The sequence below is a fragment of the Cervus elaphus genome, chromosome 23 (assembly GCF_910594005.1).
Source record: "Cervus elaphus chromosome 23, mCerEla1.1, whole genome shotgun sequence".
NCBI lineage: Eukaryota > Metazoa > Chordata > Mammalia > Artiodactyla > Cervidae > Cervus > Cervus elaphus.
Genome location: NC_057837.1, coordinates 11,394,078 through 11,417,680, shown reverse-complemented (window position 1 = coordinate 11,417,680; position 23,603 = coordinate 11,394,078). Strand labels below are relative to the sequence as shown.

Genomic DNA, 23,603 nt, shown 5'->3' with positions numbered 1-23,603 from the left:
CATTTTAACGTCTCTGACATTGGAATATAATTTATAATTCACAGACATTACAACTGTAAATTGTAGCATTTTTGTTTGTTCATTTCTCATCTTTCCGGTTGTCTAATAACCATGAGGGGTTTTCGTCTAGTTTCCTTAGAGATGATGCATATTATATATTATTATATAATACAGGTGCACAACACAGTGATCCCCAACTGTGAACGGTTACACCGCATTTAAAGTGACTATAAAATATTAACTATATTTCCCATGTTGGACAATATATCCTTGTAGCTTGCACGATTTTAGTTCCCTCACCAGAGATCGAACCCTGGGCCCAGAGCAGTGAGCCTTAACCACTGGACGGCCAGGAAATTCTCAAGATTCCCTTGACTTCTGAAAAGGCTGAAAGCTGTCGCGGGATACCAATCCTCACAAAAAATTCTACGTTAAATTGAAAGTGACAAATAGTTTTTATCTGTGCCACATTCCTATGAGTGCCAGAAAGACAAGCCCTGTCTGCTCATCCGACTTCCCTACAGACAGCTTGCTCTACAGACATTTTTAAATTTGGGGGGTTGCTAAATCAACTTGCAGATTTCTGGTTTTCTTCTTTTTCTTTTTTGGTGCCGAAACCCAGGAAACTCCACAATTCTTGGCTTTGAAATCACTCTTAGAAAGGTCCTTGGGGTGGGATATATGTATATTCCCAACCGATTTATGATGTTGTACAGCAGAAACCAACACAACATTGGAAAGCAATTACCATCTAATTAAAAAAATATTAAGGTTAATAACCAGTAGAACTAGAAAAAAAAGAAGGTCTTTGTCAGTGTGCAAAATGTATAAGTAGGAATTTCAGTTGTCTTCTGGTACTTTTCTCACTCTGTGTGTTTAAAATTTTTGATCCATACTCCATTCGAAACTTTTTGGTGAGATAAAAAAATCTAGTTACTTTTATCTAAATAGTTACCAGGTTATTTCTACACCATCTACACACAATTTATCTTTTCTGATAGAAAATGTCATCCAGCAAATTTTGATATCTAAAAGGGCAAATCTTTGCCTACTACACAAAACTTTTAATTTCATCACAACAATTAAAGACAGCATGTCTAACCCCAAATCTTTAAAACCACGATCTGTGTCTTTAGTTTAAACATGGAAAGACCATATACCCTAGGAAAATGTCCTGCTCTTCAAGGACACAGCCAGCTTCCTACTTCAAAGCTGTCTTCTAAGGTCCTTCAGCAAGGAACATATACACATAAGCGTACACTGATATAAAACAGATATTGCATTGTATCTGAAGAATTTTTAATCCAGAAGTTGACCTGCCATGGAGATTATTTTTTCACTATGTACTTTTCTGTAATATGTAACATTATGGTATAAAAATGTGTACATTAAAAATAAGATGCCGACAACATCAAAAATCTGTCCACTGTCAATATCCACAATGGATGATCAGTGGGAAGAATTTTCATAAATCACATGAGAAAAACAATGTGAGAGCTAGGGAGTTCCAGAAGATTGCTTGAGGGCTATAGAACTTGAGAGCTCTTACTCGAGAGGAGATCATGTTAACGCATGCATAACAACAAATGAAGAGGAGGAAGAGGAAGAAGGAAAAAAGATGCTATTCATGTTTCATTTCAGTTCTGTGATTACTGACGTTCAGTTAAATAACTTTAAAACGACCAGTAAAGTGCTCTATAAGGGGAATTATTAGCAGATCTGAAAGTAACTAAGGCTTTTGCAGCCTATCAAGTCTGTGGGGCGCTGGATCCAACAAAGGTGTCTGTAAGCTTTGGAGGGGAAACTCACAGGAGGGACCCCTGCCAGGCCCTTCCTCCCCGCTTACCTGTTCATCTTGTCCTTCTCGTTCAAGCCATTCTCTCCAAGCAACAGGACCTGCTGCACTTTAGCTACGTTGCCTACGCTGGCAGCTTTGTGAATCTTTCGGAGGTCCTTGTCTCGGATGTGGTACCAGGGCTGGAAGCTGGTTTTATGATGACCTCTGTCTCTCCCCAGGCTGATGGAGGAGCCGAAGGGTGACACGCCCTTCTTACTCCTGAAGCCAAAAAGCTTCTTCATCGCAGAGCCTACAGACTCCAAACACACCTCACCTCCCCCTCGGCTCTTCGCAGTCCCCTAAACCCAACACGAGCACTAGAGGTAAGCCAGAGCCGTCCCGCCACAACCTCCCAGCTGGGAAGCTCAACGGTTTGGAATCTTGCATCCCAGAATGATCGTCGCTAAGTGACGCCTCTAAACACACTGCCCGTGTGCCAGAATGCCCAGTGTGCATGTGCAAGAACTGGAAACGCATTTTTTGAAAGAAACAAACAATATCAATAAACCCGTACCTAAGGTAAGAAGGAAAGAGAGGAAACTGAAAGAAACAGAAAGGAAAGTGACATTACAACAGATACCTTAGAAGTAAAGGAGCATAATCATAAGGGACCATTATTATTGATGAACAATTGCAAACTGGAAAACCTAGATAAATTCTGAAAAACATACAATCTGTCAAGACTAAAACAAGAAAAAGTAGAAAAACTCAACACTCCAATAAGAAATAAGGAGATTCAAATATTAATTAAAAAAAAAAAAACCTCCCAAAAGCTAAAAGCTTAGGACGAAATGGATTCAGAGAGCAATGCTACCAACATTCAAGTAAGAAGTAAAAGTAAGACTACGCTGAAAAAACACTTGAAAAAATTCACAACCCATTCATGATTTTAAAAAAATACAATAAAATAGAAATATCCACAATACAATAAAGGCCATTTATAAAAAGCATGAAAAGTGAAAGTGATAGTCGCTCAGTCGTGTCTGACTCTTTGCTAAGGCATGGACTGTACACTCCATGGAATTCTCTAGGCCAGAATATTGGAATGGGTAGCCTTTCCCTTCTCCAGGGGACCTTTCCAACCCAGAGATAGAACCCAGGTCCCTCGCATTGCAGGCAGATTCTTTACCAGCTGAGCACCAAGCAATCCCAGGAACACTGGAGTGGGTAGCCGATCCCTTCTCCAGTAGATCTTCCTGACCCAGGAATCGAACCAGGGTCTCCTGCATTGCAGGTGGATTCTTTACCAACTGAGTTAACAGGGAATCTAGCCTACTTGGGGAAAGAGCGTCTGATAGGAGGAAAAGCAGGGACCAAGAAGCTTTGACCAGGATGGTGAGTAGAGGAAGGCTAATGATGAAGGGTCTCGACTGAAGAGGAGCAGGACTCAGGCCTAAACATTTCTGCCTGGACAAGACAAAGTACCAGTGGACCAGGGCCAAGGCATGTGCTGCCGGGGAGGGGACAGAGGGGAACCCATCTCCTGGTTCCTCCAGCAGAAGCTGAGTAGCTGCTCCCCTCAGGGAAGGTTAAGTAGCCTCACCAAAGCCATCTGACAGTAAGTGATGGATCCAAGGTGGAAAACTCAATCGTCTTTCCTACTGCATAGCACGGGCCACTCTGATCAATGGTATGTGGCAACCTTGGATGGGAAGGGAGTTTCGAATGAACACTGGAGTATGTGTATCTTTTTGAATTAGTTTTCTCCAGATATATGCCCCAGATTGGGACTTCTGGATCATACAGTAGTTCTATTATATTTTCATCTTTTTAAGGAACTTCCATACTGTTCTCCATAGTGGCTGTACCAATTTACAGTCTTACCAATAATGTAGGAGGGTTTCCTTTCCTCTATACCCTCTCCAGCCTTTATTATTTGTAGACTTTTGGATGATGGCCATTCTGACCAGTGTGATGTCATACCTCATTGCAGGTCTGTCGTGCATTTCTCTGATAATTTGTGATACTGAACATCATTTCATGTGCCTACTGGCAATCTGTATGTCTTCTCTGGAGAGCTGTCTATCACGGTCTTCTGCCCATTTCTATTTTTTATTTGTTTTGCCAATTTTGAAACTGTGTTTTTGGTTTTTGTGTTTTTTTTTTGACATAGAGCTACAAGAGCTATTTGCATATTTTGAAGATTAATCCCTTGTCAGTTGCTTCCTTTGCAAATATTTTGTCCTTGTTAGATTTTTGTTTGGTTTATTGTTTCCTTTGGTGTGCAAAAGCTTTTAAGTATAATTAACTCCCATGTGTTTATTTTTGTTTTTATTTTCGGTACTCTAAGACATGGATCAAAAAGGATATTTCTGCAATTTATGTCAGAGTGCTTTTTTTTTGTCTGTGCCATGCGACTTATGGGATCTTAGTTCCCTGACCAGGGATCGAACTCAGGCCCACAGCAGTGAAAGTGCCGAGTCTTAACCCTTAGACTGCCAGAGAACTCCCTCAAAGAGTGTTCGGCCTATGTTTTCCTCTAAAAGTTTCCATGTAGGCCTTTGATGCATTTCTAGTATACTTTGCTGTATGGTATCAGAGAATGTTCCAATTTCATTCTTTTATGGATCTGTCCAGATTTCCCAGCTCCACTTATTGAAGAGGGTTTTCCGCACTGTCCATCCTTGCCTCTTTGTCATAGGTTGAGCAACCATAGGTGCATGGAGAGAAGAGTCCACATTATGTTGTTGAGTCTTCCTACCCCAGATCTGAGCTTTCCATCTCTTCCAGTGGCTTAAGGTTTTTCTCATTCAAGCACGTACGGTAAATGTGCAGACAGATGGAGGGGAGGGGGCTTGCAGCAGCCTCAGGAGAGCGGTTGCCACCAGGAAGGGAAAAGAGGTTGGCTGCAGTAGAACAGGGACTGGGCTTCTGTCCAAGATGTTGTAACAATGTTCTTAACACATCTGCATGTTTATGTAATACATATGAATGTTTCCTATAGAACTATTTTTCTATATGTTTGAAATATTTTAGTTTAAAAAATATTTAGAAGTTAATCTATTTTAATAGAAAAGGATTTTATTGCAGATACAGTAAATTCATATTACAGTAGTTAATTCTGATCAACCAAATGATCATAATTTATGTATATCTTGAATATAAAACTGTACTTTTTTCCTGGTTTTTAACATATAATACACTTTGCAGTGTGATGACATTTCAGTGAGGAAAAGATTGCATTCACAATGGATACGATACCATCCTCCCTGAGTCCACAGCTCTGAAACACCAGCACTGTCTAGACCTCCCTCGTGGTGGAACAGGCCCTGACAAAAAGGCTTCCTTCCTCTATCCCTTATCGCTAGTTGAAAGTCACAGAAAGTGTAGCGTTTCTGGAGTGTCTACACCGATCCACCATCGAGAATGCCAGAGACTAAACCCATAGAACTAACAGTGCAATGGTAAAACTACAGAGCCCTGACTTCACATTTTAATCTCTGTAGCCAAGGTCAGAAGTGCAAGATTAAAATTGCTTTATTTTACCATTTACCTTGCTGAGAACCCCATAATCTGGTTTGTTTTTCAGTAGCAAAATTCGGAATGTAACTCTGGAAGTTACCCAAGGACCACTAAAAAAAAAAATAGTCCTCTCCAACATGTTTCCCAGGCATTTGGCACACAACCCTTCATTAAATGCTTGTGGGGTAAACAGAATCACAATCCTCATTTATCCAGGGGTGTACAGCCAGTGAGCCACAATAAGTTACGGTGTCACAGTGGTTTACTTTAATAGACGTTCCTTCAAAATGAACGCCAGGAAGAAAAGCAGTCTAAACAGCGAGGGAAGCTTCAGCAATCTTGCTGAGGAGTTTGCTGAGAGTTCTAACTTTTCCGTCCAAGAATCGGGACTTTTTCTCAGTGCCTCGTTGCTTCTCCTCAGTGACTTGAAGCGCTTTTGTCAGGTGGGCATTTTCCACATAGAGCTCCTTGAGCAGCAGATCAGATCCTGTGCTCTTTTCAAACTGGAGAGGGGAGAAAGCCACAGTGTACTGTACGTCTCACGCAGCCATGCCACGCCACCAGCTCTCCCTTCCTATTCCTCCACACGCGTTCAGACTAGCTTGGGGAACCTTACAAATCAGAGACATGTTGGATGCAATGACAGGTTTTGTTATCCTGGCATGAGAGAGGAAACTGACGAACTATGTGGTAGAGAAAATTTAAGCCACCTTTGTACAAACTGGGTTACCACGAAATGAAGACAAGAAGACCCAAATCTGGAGGCCTCCAAAAGACAACGAGGAAACTGTCAGGAGCACCCAAACTGTTTGGCTTATCTCAGCGGGCTCTGCAGGCCCACCATGTCAGCAGGACGCGCTGAGGCTCCTTGGGTGCCGCCCACACGACACCGACAGGGGCTCCAGCGATGGGGACACAGGACACACGGTCAAGATGCAAAGACGCAGGGGTCCCGGCTTTGGGCTTTGACAGTCCCCGCTGAGTTCACTCACTCAAGTAGCTACTGAGCAGCTCTGCGGGCCAAGTGCTGCCCGGCCGCGGCCCTGCTCCCACAGGCACGTATTCTAACGGGAGGAGCCAGCAGAGCACGCAGCGTCAGCTGGTGTGTTCAGAGAACCCGGGCGGGAGACACACGGTGAGTCTGAGGTGAACAGACAGCCCTGAGAGGAGCATGGGGGACGTGGGGGAGGCTGCCTGGGTAAACCTCCCGGGCAGAGGCCCCCACATGCGGCGGTGACAGGAACGGCCAGGAGGCCCGTGAGGAAGGCAGAGCTGCCACGCCGGCTGGGCAAGGGCCCAAGGGGAAGGGGCTAGGTCCTGCAGAATCTCGAGGCCACCAGAGAAGCCACTATCTACTCTGAGGATGTACCCCTGGCATGTAGGAGCCTTAAGATTTACTTGGGGTTGAGGTTTTGCCAAGAGTGACTGGAGGGTAGTGGGTTCACCAAGAGCCGGACGGCCGGGAAGGAAAGTGAGGACCTGGGGACAGACAAGGCTGGAGGGTGGCGGTGCAGGCAGGGCAGGGGCTTCACAGATGAGGAGTGGGGGTCTGGAGCGGGCAGCCTGCACAGAGAGACTAGAACTGGGGACCCGCGGCCCAGGGCGCTCCAGATAAACCACATTTGGTCCCTGTGTAGAGAAGTATTTCCACAGATGCTCACATTTCACTTCCCGGAGCACCAAGCCGACCTCACAGGACAGCAAGGCCTCTCTCTCCCCTCTCTCCCTGCCCTCCTCTCCCCTCCTCAGCACTTCCGCAGGACACAGGGTTCTCTTGGGTCCTGTCTCCCTCATTAGTTACCCAGTCGCCCAAATGCGGCGTCCCTCACTCATCTGTTCCTTCAGCTCACCCACTTTCTCTTGGAGGAGCACTTCCATGTTCTTCAAAGTCATCTCCACCTCCTCCACCTGCTCTTCTGTTGCTTCCAGCTGTTTTTCATGTGCTTCCTGAACAAGAGGAGGTTAGAGATCAACACGGTTCACTTTAAAACGAATCATCTCAGGCTTCTTTACTTTAGAATGGAAATCAGCTGAAGTAAACAAAATCTGAGCATCTGGCTAACCTTTCATCCATAGGGAGGGATCATCAGAAATGTCTCACAAGCTACAAAGCTGCATTTCTCACTGTAGTGTGAGCAGATTAGAGACTTTTTGTCGTAGGATTTTAATCCTACATGACTCAAAGTTGAGTTTCCCCCAACATAATAGTCTTTCTCGAGGATCTCTGACTAAATTTCCTCTGTCAATAATCTGTCCTAGCTTAAATGTCGCTCCAGCATATCGTGGCTGCATAATGCTATAAGGCCATTCTTCGTTAGAATTTGTGTTTTACAACTGTCAGATTTTACCCACCTTTCCTATCTTGCACAAATTCTTTCCTCAGGAAGGCACCTGGCCCTCTGCCCCTCCTCACCCTCCCACTGACCCATGAACTTTGAGGACCCAAATGTGCTTCCCAGGCTCGCGCTTTGAGGTGCTCACTCACTGATGCCTGAGAGACTGCTCTGAGGTGGGAACCACTGCCTCCAGAGGTTCAAAGAAACCGGAGCACAGAGGGCTAAATCACTCACTCAGTTAAATCACTCGGCTCAGGTGGTGGAGCCAGGATCCAGTCCCCTGCAGTGCATGCTCTGAGCCACTCTTCTGCTGCCCTTTTAAGGCAGCAACTCTGTTTCTCCATGAGAGGATGGCACACAGCAGGGCTCCCCAAGTCCGTGCTGTCACTGTGCTGATCCCATGTCCAACCAGCCCCCTACTCCTTGCTGCTTTTGAACACGCCAAGCGTAGCCCACCTCAGGACCTCTGCACCTGCCTGCACTCCTGAAGAGCTATCCCTTTCCATCTCTCTGCTGGGGCCCTTCTATCACCACCTTTCAGTTCTGGAACCAGGTCACGTGTGTGGCTGGCTGCAGACACACTCAGCCAAGAAAACAGGCTGGGGGACTTCAGGGTCGGCCACTCAAGACTCACCAGTTCCCAGCAGAAGCCGTGTACCGTGGCTTCCATAAACATCCCACGTGGCGGGAGGGCTGTCGGGCCGTCCTCCTGTTGGCACCTGGGCAGCTTGTGGCTAAGTCACCAGAGATCGTACTCACCCCCTCCGTCACCCCCAGCTGGCCCCCCAGCCCTGTCCCCACTCACCTGCGCCTCCTCCTGGAGCTGCCAAGCTGCCCGCTGCTCCCCTTCCAGCAGCTGCTGCAGCTCGGCCACGCGGCCTGTGGGCATGCGCTGTGCCATCTCCTCCTGCGACTGCTGCACCCGCTGGGCGTGCTGGGACCGGGCCAGCCACAGCTTCTGGGTGGCTCCATACAGCTGCCGGGGAAAAGGCACAGCAGTTGTGGGGTGACTGCCCAGACCTTCAGGGTCACCACCAGGCACAGAAAACTGCATCTCTACCTGGTAGGCCACCCCACAAGGTAAGGGCGTGTCCAGGAAAGCTCACGATTTCTAAAGAGTCCATTTATCTGATGCCCACACTCCATTTCCTGGTAGTTCAGACGGTAAAAAATCCACCTGCAATGCAGGAGACACAGGATATGCAGATTTGGTCCCTGAGTTGGGAAGATCCCCTGGAGGACGGCATGGCAACCCACTCCAGTAATTTTCCCTGGAGAATCCCACGGACAGAGGAGCTTGGCAGGCTAAAGTCCATGGAGTCACAAAGAGTTGGATAGGGCTGAGAGACTAACACAAACTCCATTCAGGGATGCTTCTGCACCTGAGAGCCTGGAAGCCCTGCCTGTAGCCCTCCCAGTGACCTCATGCCGGATCCTGGGAGGATCAAGTTATTCTGTCCTGTTTACCACCTGGGTTCTTTGCTGGGTTTAATTCCTTCCATAACGGGACCCACACCAGCCGCGTACAGCAGCCTCCCTCTAAATGTAGAGCTGACACTCCTGAGACGGAGCTTCACACAAACCATGCTTTGCTCCTCTGCTTTTCCCTAGCAATTTCTCTGGAGGCTGAGGGTCTGAAGCCCTCTGAGCCTAGGAGCAGTGTTCACGCACAGCTAGGCGGGGGCATCACTGTCGCCCCAGGGCGGCTATTCCCACCTTATCACCCAGGCTCGGGGAGAGGCAGGCAGCGGTAGGAAGACACAGATGGGAACTGCAGCCCTCTCCAGGGTACAGCAGGTGTCTGAGAAACCAGAGGCAACAAAAGCACTCCCAGAGTGATTGGGAAGTCAGCAAGGACACAGGTCGGCAGCTGAAAATCTACTATGCTTCTATGTCCTGACAGTGAACGTGCAGAAACCCATGTGAGAAACAAAACCCCATTTCCGCGCCGGCCTGGAAAGAGTTTGGAAGTCGTGACTCCCACCCTCCCAACAAGAACAAAGAAAAAGCTGAGTAACTGAGAGTCAACAACACTTCTGAGATCCATCAGAGAACTGAAGTCACGGGGCAAACCAATGCTCTGGAGACCGGAAAGAAGAACAGGTGAAGAGCATCACAGCTCACCAGGAGTCAAAGGCTGGAGGCCTAATCAGAGTGGCTGCTGTGGGTTGAACCGGGCCCACAAAGTCACCGATGTCTGGAGACAAGGCTGCTAACAGGTCACTAAGGTTAAATATGCTCACAAGGTGGGGTCCTCATCCAATGGGACAGTGACTTTATAAGGAGACACAGTGAGAGGGGGCTGCCCACAAGCGTGGAAGAGCCTCATGGGAACCAAGACAGCCCCGCCTTGATCTTGGCCTTGAGAAGGTTGGGAAACAAACTCCTGTAGTTTAAGCCGCCTGCTTGTGACATTCTGTACGGAGTCTGAGAAGACTAGGACGGCGACTGTTCTGAAGACACAGAGCGTTCTGCTCTCTGCCCTCAAGGGAAACCTCCTTCTCTACCAGGCCGGAATCAGTGAGGGGAAGGAGATAACCAACTAGAGCCCACTCTAGCTGTTCTGACTCAGTGTCACTCACCTACTGGAGTGGCTAAAATAACAGCGACAACACCCAGTGTGGACAGGGATGTGGGGCAACTGGACCTAGCATACACTGCTGGCGGGAACATAAACTGTTAGTAGCCGCTCTGGATAACAGCTGGGCCATTTCATATAAAACTAGACATGCAACTGTGGTGCAGATCAGCAATTGCTCTCCTGGGCATTTATCCTGTGAAATGAAAACCTACATTCACACAAACACCTGCCTAGGAATGTTCATTGCAGCTTCTGTGACAGCCCAAAACTGGAATCAGCCCAGGAGCATTAAGACAAGTTGGTTCTAAATTGGGAAAGGAGTACGTCAAGGTTGTATATTATCAACCTGATTATTTAACTTATATGCAGAGTACATCACATGAAATACTGGGCTGGATGAAGCACAAGATGGAATCAAGACTGACGGGAGAAATATTAATAACCTCAGATATGCAGATGATACCACCCTTATGACAGAAAGCAAGAGGAACTGGAGAGCCTCCTGATGAGAGAAAGAGGAGAGTGAAAAAGTTGGCTTAAAACTCAACATTCAGAAAACTAAGATCATGGCATCCAGTCCCATCACTTCAGGGCAAATAGATCGGGAAACAATGGAAACAGTGACAGACTTCATTTTCTTGGGCTCCAAAATCACTGCAGATGCTGACTGCAGCCATGAAATGAAAAGACGCTTGCTCCTTGGAAGGAAAGCTATACTGGCCTATATATCCATATATCTAGGCCAACCTAGACAGCATATTAAAAAGTGTACAAAGGTCCGTCTAGTCAAAGCTATGGTTTTTCCACTGGTCATGATGGATGTGAGAGTTGTACCATAAAGAGAGTTGAGCGCTGAAGAATTGATGCTTTTGAACTGTGGTGTTGGAGAAGACTCTTGAGAGTCCCTTGGACTGCAAGGAGATCCAACCAGTCCATCCCAAAGGAGATCAGTCCTGGGTGTTCATTGGGGGGACTGATGCTGAAGCTGAAGCTCCAACAGTTTGGCTGCCTGATGCGAAGAATTGACTCATTGGAAAAGACCCTGATGCTGGGAAAGATTGAAGGCAGCAGGAGGGGATGACAGAGGATGAGATGGTTGGATGGCATCACCGACTCAATGGACATGAGTTTGAGCAAGCTCTGGGAGTTGATGATGGACAGGGAAGCCTGATGTGTTGCAGTCAATGGGGTTGCAAAGAGTCGGACACGACTGAGCGACTGAACTGAACTGAAGACAAGCTGTGGGACATTAACGCCTTGGAATACCATCCAGTGACAGGAAGAAAGAAACTGTGGACACACAGCAGGGAATCATGCTATGTGAGGAAAGGCAATCCCAAAGATCTCATTCTGTATGAGTCCTTTTCTGTCACTTGTGTAACAACACAATTCTGGAAATGAAGGACAGTTAGTGGTTTTCAGGGGCTGAGGCTGGGGTAGGTGGGCAGGAAGATAGATGGTGGACGTAGTTGTGAATAAACAATATGAAGGACCTTGTGGAGCTGCAGCTGTGGTTGTGGAGACATGAACCTGCACAGGGAATAAAACCGTGTAGACCTGACACCCACATGAGTACAGAAGTAAAGCTGTGGAAGCATGTGGCCTTTCTGGGTGGTCCCGTGGTTAAGAATCTGCCTTCCGAGGCAGGACACTGGGGTTCCATCCCTGGTTGGGGAACTGAGATGCCATGAGCCGTGGGGCGATGAAACACTCCCCAAGAAAAAGAGCACCACCACCCCCCCCAAACTGGGGAAGTAAGACCTACAGATTGCATCAATGTCAATAGCTTGGCTGTGATGCTCATTAAGGGCTGATTTGCGCCCCCTCACACCCCAATTCACATGCTGAAGCTCAAACCTCCAAGACCGTACTGGAGTACTCTACAGAAGGACTGCATTTGGAGATGGGGTCTTGAAAGAGCTGATTAAGGCAAAACGAGGTCGTATGAATCCAGTATGATGGTGCCCTAATAAGAGATGACGACACAGACACACCTGAAGGATGAACGGGAGAGGACAGTTGCATACAAACCAAACAGAGGGGCCTCAGAAGAAACCAGCCCTGCCCTGTCCTTGAACTTGTAACTCCGAGAACTGTGAGGAAATAAATTTCTGTTATATAAGCCCCTCAGTCTGGGGTGGTTTGCTATCGCAGCCCTAGCAAACTAACACAGACACTATACTAAAGTTTCACAAAACATGACCACTGGGGGAAACTGGACAATCCACTCTGGATTCCACACTTCAATCGTCAGGCACTTTTATCAAATCAATACCACATTCTCGGCAGTTTAGAGCTGAGCTCATTTGAATTTTATTAAAAAAAAAAAAAAAGCCAAACCCTTCTCAGATGAGGCGCTGATGGTGAAAGCTGAAATCCACTGACGGGTGTCCCTCCACAATACACACAGCTCCTGCCTCAGTGCTCAGGCCCCTGCCCTAGACCCCTGACTCTCTCACACTGAAATCCACAGACCAGCAATGAGGCTTGGACAGAAGCACAGCTGAAACCACTATCAGGACCAGAACAAACCGAGTCCACTGGCCCAGGAAGGCTGCGAGAGGCCCTCTTGCCCTACAGGAATGCAGGATGCCTCCTCCGGCCCTGGAGCACGCTGTGCAGTATTTCTTAGGACGCGTGAGCCCTCCCGTGCCCATCAAGGCTGGTCGGAGGGCAGCACAGGTCTCTGCTGACTGTTCCTGGAATGTGGGTTATCTGTGAACACTTCCCACTTTCTACAGCAATGCCCTCTGAGCTTCTTCTACGATGAGCAAACCGTGTCCGGGATGGGTGGTTGGGGTGGGACCACTGAGCTGGCCCTTACCTCTGTGCAGCCTCTGTCCTTTCTGAGGCTTCAAGCTCTTGTCGGATCTTCCCCACCTCATTTTTCAAGAGCGTGATTTCTTCAGAAAGCTTTTCCAACTTGATTCTGGATAACAAATTTTTAAAAGAAAGAAGAGTGGGAATTCCAGGAGTTGGTCACCCGACAGAGTCTGGTCTTGCAATGACCCGCAGCCACACTTTCCTTCCCTGGATGGGGACACAGGGGCCAGCTCCTTCCCTGTACCCAGTGTTAACTTGCTCTGGTTTGCATTTCCCAAAAGATAAGCTACAGAAAAACAAAGCTTTCTTAGCTCCTAAAAGAGCCATTGACTAGCGTATTCAGCCCCTTGGTTCTCTGTGTTTCCAGCTGGCCCGTTCCTGCATCTCCTTACCTTCACTGAAACGTCAGCGTGCTCACAGCTGGCACCAATGCAAGATGCTGGGTGAGAGTCCTCACGAGCTTGTTGCAAGGAAATCTCCCCCCTCCCCCAGGGACCCCGAGCACAAAGCTGAGGAACACAAGGACTCAGAAAGCTGAATCCTATGAAGAGAGTGCCCCCATCCTACACGCTGAGGTCAGCACTAGAGGAAACTGGAAAGATGCCCGCATCAGCGGACGGAGGGTGATCCGATGCAATGTGGAACCTTCAGGAGGGGAAAGCAAGTACTGAGAGAGGCTGCCCGGGCCAAGTCTGCCAGGAGTCCTTGGCTTCTGATGCTCATAGTCTCCCTGGATGGTAACTCCATTGATGTGCAACAGATGAGCAACTGACCAATAAGGATCACGGGGAGGCAGCTTTAAACCCATGCCTGCTGCCCTGAAAATCTATCCTTAATATATGTTGGTCACACCGACATTCCCCTAAACGTTAGTTATCTATCTGGCATTAGCTTCTAGTTTTCTCAGTCTAAAAGTACTCAAAGCACATCATCTCATATGTAATGTATTATTCTTATAATATCAAGCAGAAGTATCTCCTACAAAGCATAAGTACAATTTCGTTTTTCTCATAAGGAACTAAAGAGAAAAATGAAGACATTTAAGTCAATGGAATTTTAAAAGACGTGGAGGGTTTCAAGGAGGAGTGTGACCACAAATGAGCTCTGTATTTTGAACTGTCTTTCAGGATCCTGGATGGAAAACAAAATTGATTCAAGGCAGATGTGTGTGTGTGCATGTGGGTGCCGGGGTTGGGGTGCAGGGGGGGTGGTTCCTGTTTCCAGTTTCCTGGACCTCAAATAAGATGGTGGTTGCCTTATCCCAGTCCTCCACATTCACCAGATAACCAGAGCCTGTGCAAAGCTGATCATCTAACGTCTGGTGTCCTCACAGAAGGTTATAGAAACCTCCAGGGGCCCTTAAACAAAAACCTGAATGCTGAAACCAAAGCTTTGAGCATTAAGGAACCCAAAGATGGGGTTACCCTGAGGCCAACACCTACATCACTGTGGAGAAACCACACCAGGGCCGTATGTGGTGGGCTGGTTCCCTGGAAGAGATTAAAGTGGTCTCAGATGAAGTGGTTCCCAAGTCTTCTCAGCAAAAGCAAAACACATCCTTTCTGCAGGGAGAACCCTCTACTACAGCTCTCAGGATTCCCACAGATGAACATCATGTAAGCATGAGCTCACAATCAAAGGTCACCACAACGAATGTGGGAAAGGACCACTTATGAGAGTCAGAAGAAGCCAAAACAACAGAATTAGATCCCAGATGTTGCAATTATCAGACACAAACTTCGGATAAATATTATTAAATGTTTACTTAAATAAAACATGGAAATAAAAAATGGACAAGCAAGCAACAGTAAGCTATCAGAAATGATCAGGCAGGACCAAATGGAATGTTTGAAAATGAAAAAAAAAAAAAAAAAAAAAACCCAATGTCAAAATAAAAGCTCACTGGCAGATTAGATATAGCTGAAGAAAGAATCACTGACCTGGAACACAGAGACATGAAAAAGTACCCAGAACGTGCCACATACAGAAAAGAAGATGGAAGAAATGAAAGAGAGGTTAGGAAAAGGAGGAAAAGTGAAAACATCTAATATCATACACCCAACTGGAAAGACCACTGATGGGAGAGGCAATGTTTTACAAAGAATGGCTGAAAGAGTTTCAGAAGACACAAACCTAGATATTCAACAGGCATAATATTTCTAAGTACGGAGAGTAAAAAGAAAAGCACATCTCTGTCCTACGACTCAGCAATTCCATTCTTAGGTATACCAGCACCGAGAACAAAAAATGGGGCTCTCCAGAGCTCCCCAGGGCTTAGCACTATCCCGACTTGGAATAGTGACCCTGGAGGGCATATTCTGGGTGTTGGTGACACAAATGTGTCCTACTTATCAACAATTCTTCCAGTTGCATACACATGTACATTTTTGTGTGTGTGCATATAACACTTCAATAAAAGTTAAAATGAAAGAAATACACACCTAAACACACCAAAGAAAAACCACAAAAGATGGAGAAGCTAATAGCAACCTGAGGACACAACTCAGGTCACCTCCTGTGGGGACAGAAAAACAGCCTCTAAAAGACGTCTGCATCCAGAACCTGCAAATGTGCTATTTCATAGCAAAAGGGAATCAACGCAACAAACAGAATTAAAGCTGCTAGTTCACTGCCCTTAGATGGAAAGAGAGTCCTAGACTGTCCAGTGGGCCCTCCACTGTGGAAGAGCAGGCAGAAGACTGGGAGTCAGGATGGAGCGTGAGGAGGACCAGCCAGTCACTGCTGGTGTGAGAGGAGGAAGGTGTGGATCAAGAATGGGAGGCCTGCAGGTTTCCTCCCGAGCTTCCAAAAAGGAAGGCGGCGGCCAACACCGAGATTCCCGCCCAGTCGTACCCACTTCTGAATTCCAGGCTCAAACACCGTGAAATCCGAAGTTGTGATGCTTTAAGCCTCTGATTTCCTGGTAACTCATCACCGCAGCAATGGAAAATGGATGCTCACTCAGAGCACCCTGCCCAGGTCAGAGGGCAGAGGGCAGCCTTCAACTGTGCATCAAAGTTCGTGCTCCTAGAAAGACCGGCCTTCAGAAATGGGAGAGAATTTGAGACATTTTCAGATAAACAAAAACTGAGGGAATGTATTCCAAAGACAGTTTCACGAAAGACCACACATCAGAGTAAAGAAGATGGTCCCATAAAGAAGGCATCTAACCAGGCATTCAAGCTGAGGACCATTCAGTAAAATGCCCGGTTGGGAGTTTTGAAAACTGGCCATGTCCAAATGCCTTGAAGCAATCTACCCAGACAGACCCAGGAGGAAACATCAGAGCTGAACAGGCCTGTAACAAGGGGTACAGATGTCAGAGGATGGAGCCTTCTCTGCCCAACCCCCTGGGGCTGAAAGCTGCAAACACCTGTCTCAGTCCCGGCTGCAGACCCAGCTGTGACAGCACGTGGCAGGTGCCCAGGAAACCCTGTCCAATGATCCAGACACCACTCAGACTAGAACCGAGACGTTAGCTGTGGGGCCAACAAGCCAAGGCGTGCCGTGAGTCAGGAGAAGCAGAGAGGACCAGCACAGCCCGCCGGGCCTGGGGCCTGGGTGGAGCACTAGGACAGCACTGGGCTCCTGTGCCTGTCCACAGGAAGTGCCCGAGACAGACGGCAGAGAGGGCGTGTGGCTGCTGGGCTGCTCCCGCACTGAAGCCTGCAGCTTGTTGTTGCGGTCCTGCAGGTCCTGTGGGCAGAGCCAGACACGTCCTCCAGCCACTGCGGCCACCAGGCCCAGGAGCGGGGTGCGGGGCCGGCACCCGGGGAACAGTTCAGGCCCCAGCAGAGCGGGTCCTGATTTCCAAGACGGGGCACCGACACTAGACCCGAACTGCTCCGGGAGCGACAAAGAGCAGAAGTCATTTCCCAACTTCTTATGCCTGGCACCACCTTCCATCACCGGATACACAGAAGGGACTCGGGGGAAAAAACTGCAGTGAAAATGAGAAATGGAGAAAACACAGAGACCTTTGAACACCTGAAACCACAAGAAGTTGGGGGAGTATGCTCATAAGGGGTAGGGGAGATTCGGGGGGACATGAGGCTTAACAGGAAGGGTCTCTGGGACCTTCCTGGCGGTGCAGCGGTTAGGACTGAGTGCTTTCCCTGCAGGGGATGCGGGTTTGCTCCCTGGTTAGGGAACTAAGATCCTGCAAGCTGCATAGCACAGAGGGAAAAATAAAAGAGGTAGGGTTGCGTCTGTAACAAGCATCGTTTATCCACTCAAAGAATGAAATGTAACTCAACAAGCCCACTTGCTACCTGTCTTGTATAGGACCAGGAAGGGCGGCATTCCCAGTCCGCTCTCCCAGATGGTCCCTCGATCCGAGCACCACGTGCGCCCATGACGGTGAGTCCATGTGCTCCTCCCCCCGCCTCGGGTGGGCCGTGTTCACCTGACCTGGAGGACGCCACATGCGATGCCACTTCCAGCTGGCTCCTCCCCCCGGGACCCTGCCTCTGGGGGAGGCCAAAGCAGCCAACACCAGGTGCAGCCTCAAGGCCCCACATCCCTCTCTGATTTTCCTTTTTTGGGGGCTGCGCCATGAAGTCTGCAGGATCCTAGTTCCCCAAACAGGGATCACACCCGTGTCCCCTGCATCGGGAGTGCAGTCTTAACCACTGGGCCACCAGGGCAGTCCCTCCTCTTTGATTTTTAATCTGAGGTTCCTCTGCAGGCATCTTTTGTCAGTTCTTTCTGAACTCCCTGGAGGCCAGTGCCTGGCCTGTGTCCACACCTGCCCTGGGAGGAGGAGCCTCTAACTGAGGGCTCTAGGCCACGTGGGAGAAGGGACAGGCCCTGCAGATCTTAGAGGAAGCGCATGTTTACTAGAGTCACTGAACCTCCTTCAGAAACTCCTGAGCAAACACGCAATCTCCCCAGAGTGAGCACCTCTGTCCCGGGGGAAAGGGCAAGGCCAGGACGCGAGAGCTGCAGGGAGGCCCGTGGGGCGGCGGGTGTGTGCGCCCTGGCGCCCCGCCGCACAGTGACCCCACACAGGCCACCGAGCATCTCTGACGTGGTCAGTCTGGATCGAGGTGTGCAGCATATACGCTACAATGATCTTAAAGACCAGGCTCCCAAAGAGGGATGCAAAATCTCCCACTTAAAATGTGATTATATTGACTACATGTTGAAATGATGACACTGTGAAAGTAATGGAGTAAATAAAATGCTATTAAAATTAATGCCACCTATTTCTTTTTACCTTTTTTAACGTGATCAGTGGAAAACCTGGAAGGTGGTGTCCGCAGACACAGGAAACAATCAGAAGGCAGGCGCGGCCCCCATCCTGCAGCCCACACAGCTGCAGAGGAGGGCTGCACTCTCTTGGAGAAGCCAGGACGCTTCCGCTGCGGCTGAGAAATGGGCTCTCTCTGTGGCTGCAGAAAACGTTCTTTAGTGTCAAGCTCCCAGGGCCGCGGGGAGGGTTCAGTCCTGCCCCAGGAAGGGGTGGGTGTGAAGAAGGGAGCTTCGGGCAATGTGGCCTCCCTCTTTTCAGCTGGGGGGCCCTGAGGAGGGACCCCGCAGCACCCTGAACCCCCCACCTTCAGGGTCAGGGTCAGCTTCTCGCGGAGGCCCGTCTCCTCCGCCTGCAGGTGCCACAGGTCTTCCTCCAGCCTGGCCCTCTGCCGCTTGGCCTCCTCCCAGAACTTCGAGCGTTCCACCTCCACCTCGGACCACTGGAGGATCATCCTCCCCTGGCAGCCCTGCTCCAGGCGTCTGCAAGGCACACGGCTCACGGTGCATCAGGCTCCCCGGGGGCGCCACCTGCGCCTCTCCCTCCCCGGGGTCTCCCGTCAGCGCACTCGGCCTCGGCATTGGGAACTTCGTTGTTCCCACCTGACAGGTGACCTGCAGTGTTGTGGAGCAGTGGAGGCCTCATGAGCTGCCCCCGTCGGGGCTGGCAGAGGTGACCCCACACAGACAAGGGAGCCAGCGGGTCCCTCGACCCATGGGGCGAGCTAGCAGGTGACCTCTGGGTGGGTCTCTGGCACCCCTTGGCCATTCAACCTTCTCCACAACATAAAAAAATGCACCAGTAAATAAAGGCAGCATCAGGGCCCTTGGTGACTGAAGGCGCAGAGAAGCCAGCCTCCACCACAAGCCTTGGAAAACCAGCACACAGCGAATCCCAAGGCAGACAGAAGACAGGGCGGGGGCCCTTCCCCTCAGACGCTGCAGAGATCTTTTGCAACAACCAGTCCAATCAGCAGGGAAAACAGTGCCAAATCTTAGTTTATCACTAAAGCTAGTGGAGCTGAGCTATTTAAAATCCTAAAAGATGATGCTTTTAAAGTGCTGCACTCAATATGCCAGGAAATTTGGAAAACTCAGCAACGGCCACAGGACTGGAAGAGGTCATTTTTCATTTTAATCCCAAAGGAGGGCAATGCCAAAGAATGTTCACACTATTGCACAGTTGCACATATTCTACATGTAAGCAAGGTGATGCTTAAAATCCTTCAAGCTAGGCTTCAACAGTACATAAACCAAGAACTTCCAGATGTCCAAACTGGATTTAGAAAAGGCAGAGGACCTAGAGATCAAATTACCAACACCCACTGAATCATCGAAAAAGCAAGAGAATTCCAGAAAAACATCTACTTCTGCTTCATTGACTACGTTAAAAGTCTTTGACTATGTGGATCACAAGAAACTGTGGAAAATTTTTCAAGAGATGGGAATATCAGAGCACCTCACCTGTCTCCTGAAAGACCTGTACGTGGGTCAAGAAGCAACAGAATTGGATACGGAACAACAGACTAGTTCAAAACTGGGAAAGGAGTACATCGAGGCTGTATATTGTCACCTTGCATATCTAACTTATACGTAGAGTATTTCATCCAAAATGCCGGGAGATATACCAGCAACCTCAGATATACAGATGTTACCACTCTAACGGTAGAAAGCAAAGGGGAACTAAAGAGCCTCTTGATGATGGTCAAGGAGGAGAGTGAAAAGTTGGCTTCAAACTCAACGTTCAAAAAACTAAGATCACAGCATCGAGTCCCATCACTTCACGGCAAATGGAAGGAGAAAAAGTGGAAATACTGACAGATTTTATTTCCCTGTGTTTCAATCCCAACGAATGTTCCAACTACCACAAAACTGCAATCATTTCACATGCTAGCAAAGTAATGCTCAATATCATTCAAGCTAGGCTTCAACAGTATGCCAACCGAGAACTTCCAGATGTACAAGCTGGATTTAGAAAAGGTAGAGGAACCAGAGATCAAATTGCCAACATCCACTGGGTCATAGAAAAAGCTAGAGAATTCCACAAACAACATATACTTCTGCTTCATTGACTATACTAAACCCTCTGACTGTGGAGACCACAACAAACTGTGCAAAGTTCTTAGACAGATGGGAATACCAAGCCAGCTTACCTACCTCCTGTGAAACCTGTATGCAGGTTTCAAGAAGCAAAAGAGAGAACTAGACATGAAACAACAGACTGGTTTGCAATTGGGAAAGGAGTATGTCAACACTGTATAATGTCACCCTGCTTCTTTAACTTATATCAAGAGTATATCATGTGAAATGCCAGGCTGGATGAAGCACAAGATGGAAGCAAGACTGCCAGGAGAAATATCAATAACCTCAGATATGCGGATGACACCACCTTTATGGCAGAAAGCAAAGAGGATCTAAAGAACCTCTCCATGAAAGTGAAAGAGAACAGTGAAAAAGCTGGCTTAAAACTCAACATTCAGAAAACTAAGATAATGGCATCCAGTCGCATCACTTCATGACAAACAGAGAGGGCAAAAATGGAAACAGTAACAGACTTTATTTTCTTGGGCTCCAAAATCACTGCAGATGGTGAATGCAGCCATGAAATTAAATGATGCTTGATCCTTGTAAGAAAAGCTATGACCAAACTAGACAGCATATTAGAAGCAGAGACATCACTTTGCTGACAAAGGTCCATCTAGTCAAAGCTATGGTTTTCCCACTAGTCATGCAAGGATGCGAGAGCTGGACCAGAAAGAAAGCTGAGTGCCGAAGAATTGATGCTTTTGAACTCTGCTGTTGGAGAAGATGCTTGAGAGTCCCATGGACAGCAAGGAGATGCACCCAGTCCATCCGAAAGGAAATCAGTCCTGAATATTCATTGCAAGGACTGATGCTGAAGCTGAAGCTCCAACACTTTGCCACCTGATGCAAAGAGCCAACTCACTGGAAAAGACCCTGATGCTGGGAAAGATGGAAGACAGGAGGAGAAGGGGATGACAGAGGACAAGATGGTTGGATGGCATCACTGACTCAATGGACATGAGTTTGACCAAACTCCAGGAGATGGTAGAGAACAGGGAAGCCTTGTGTGCTGCAGTCCATGGGGTCACAAAGACTCAGACATGACCTACTGAACAACAACAGCACTAAAACATTTGCTTAACAGGATTCTCAAAGCCAGTATATCTAGGCTGAAGATGAGTGGAAACTCTGATTTCCGCAGAGCCTGGCTGGGTCCACAATCAATTGATTGTGGTCCGAAACAAGAAATGATTGGCTCGGCCTCCCTCAGACTCACCGCAGAGCTTTGGGGTGCAAGGGTAGCTGTCACTCAGGGAAACAGTTTGATGAACATTAACAGCCTGCAGATCTTGGGGCGAGTTTTACACACTTGATCATATCACTTCCCTCTTTAAAGAGGAAAGCTGCAGTAACATATGCCAGAGCCACATGACAGGTGCTCAGAAAACATATGCAACATCACAGCAACGAGACCTCTCTGAAAGCAACCACGTGGACAGGAAGAAACGAGGGACTCAGGAAAAATGTTAGGAGTGATAACATCTGTGGACGTGAAATGTTTGTTTTTATTTTTCCTTGTGTGTGTATTTTCTAAGTTTTCTACAATGAACATGTATCCCTTAATACTTTTCTGTTAAAGTAACCTAACAGAACGGCAAACACTATTTCTAAAAGTGTACCGCTGATACTGTGTTACTCATGGAGCAAAACCCAAACACCTACATGGCCCTCGAGGCCTTGTGTCCCCCAACCAGATTTTTGGATGGAGATATCGAGTCTCTGGTTCTCCGATGCAGAAAGAACTTCACCGAGTCCCTTCGGGGTGGTCCGGAAAATCAGGTCAACCAGGCTGAGACCAACGCAAATCCATTCTCAGCTCCCCGACTGATGGCCTGAAATCAGTCACCATTATCTTGTGGGCACGTTGGGAGGGCAGCACTGGCTGCAGAGGAAGGGCGTGTGCAATCAGGCTGCCCGCCACCAGCCGGGCTGACTCTGCGGGAGTCCACTCAGCCCACTGCATGGGTGATGCCTGGTCTGCGGGCTTCCTGCTGTGGGCTCAGGTGAGACCGCAGGGCCTCAGCTGGCAGCAGCCTGTGTGCACCATCCGCCCTGGGCCAGGATCGCGGCAAGACCTACCTGACCTTCTCCTCCGCGAGATGCTCCAGGGCGGAATGGAGGTCGTCGGACTCGTTCACAAACTCCAGGTTCCTCTGCTCAGCTTTCTCCAGGTCTTGTCTCACCTTATCTCGCTCCCTGGCCATCTGCTCCACCTGCTTCCTGCAGGAAGGAGGGAGGGATCACTGGGGACACTGCTCTGGGTCTAGCGAGCTGGTCTGAAGGAACAAACTCAGCTGGCCTAAGAGTGCTGAGCAGTGGCTGGCGCTGGGCTCTCACCCACCTCCTGTGCGTGCGTGCCAAGTCACTGCAGTCGTGTCCGATTCTACGCAATCCTATGGACTGAGACCTCCAGGCTCCTCTGTCCATTGGATTCTCCAGGCAGGAATACTAGAGTGGGCTGTCATGCCCTCCTCCAGAGGATCTTCCTGACACAGGGATCGAATTCGCATTTCTCACGCCTCTTGCATTGGCAAGTGGGTTCTTTACCACTAGGGCCACCTGGGAAACCTGAACCTCCGCCTTCCAGGATGGTTTCTGCAGTTATTGAGTCTCTTTTACAGAAGTACATACAGCAAGAAGCCAACTGGCTTGCAATGGGGTTTCTACCAGGTTTCTGACCCAGGAGGTTCGAGCCCGGGGCGGGCACTGTTCACTTCTCCAGACGGCCTTAGAAGAGGTGGGAAATTATCCTCGCTCCGTCTTGCCTGCAGCTAGACCTCAGAACCAGGGATCCCCAGCACCCAACCTGGGACTGGACGCATGAAGGGGAGAAGGCTGGCCACCCATTATCCTGCCCGGTCACAGCCTTGCCACCTGTACCTGGCACCTGAGTAAGCGCCAGGGAGTTGCCCAGAGCAGAAGCGACACCTGTCTCTGTCCGGTCACCCCAGGCCCTGCCCGAGGCTCAGTCCACCGGCTATCCTGGTGCCTGTTTCTCCCACTGGAGAAGCACCAAGCTTCTCTCCCTTCCTCATCCTCCCAAAGCAGTCTTCCTCTGGGCCCCTCTGCAGAGTTGCCTGACATCAGATGTTTCATCTGTCGGTACCTAACGAGATGCAAAGTCTTGAGGATGGAGACCGGAATTACTGCCAACCTTTTCTGTAGCTTCAGAGCATCAATAAAAACACAATAACAATCTCTATGCCAACCGGTTCAGTAGACGGATGGC

General features: G+C 48.6%; 2 protein-coding genes across 8 annotated transcripts in view; both read right to left on the bottom strand.

The window, feature by feature from the left end:
• The window catches only part of LOC122682152 (putative ankyrin repeat domain-containing protein 20A3), a 68,356-nt gene extending 65,976 nt beyond the window's left edge, over window positions 1-2,380 (bottom strand). Inside the window, exon 1 of one of the 2 annotated variants that reach the window (XM_043884941.1) lies at window positions 1,847-2,380. In XM_043884941.1, the coding sequence (XP_043740876.1) occupies window positions 1,847-2,079 (233 nt within the window). In that variant the 5' untranslated portion in view covers window positions 2,080-2,380. The remainder of the gene's footprint in view (window positions 1-1,846) is intronic. The other variant, XM_043884940.1, reaches the window with a different exon arrangement.
• A 2,456-nt stretch (window positions 2,381-4,836) lies between these two features.
• Window positions 4,837-23,603, bottom strand: part of LOC122682172 (ninein-like protein) — a 336,725-nt gene continuing 317,958 nt past the window's right edge. The window contains exons 3-8 of one of the 6 annotated variants that reach the window (XR_006337246.1): window positions 22,454-22,594; window positions 13,041-13,145; window positions 8,696-8,812; window positions 8,441-8,611; window positions 7,133-7,246; window positions 4,837-5,802 (exon numbers count right to left, since the gene is read on the bottom strand). Coding sequence is in view for 5 of the 6 variants with exons in the window: in XM_043885011.1 (XP_043740946.1) it covers window positions 5,611-5,802; window positions 7,133-7,246; window positions 8,482-8,611; window positions 8,696-8,812; window positions 13,041-13,145; window positions 22,454-22,578 (783 nt within the window). In the remaining variant the exon portion in view is untranslated. Of the gene's footprint in view, window positions 5,803-7,132; window positions 7,247-8,440; window positions 8,813-13,040; window positions 13,146-22,453; window positions 22,595-23,603 lie in introns of those variants that run through there. The other 5 variants (XM_043885011.1, XM_043885012.1, XM_043885013.1 and 2 more) reach the window with 5 other exon arrangements.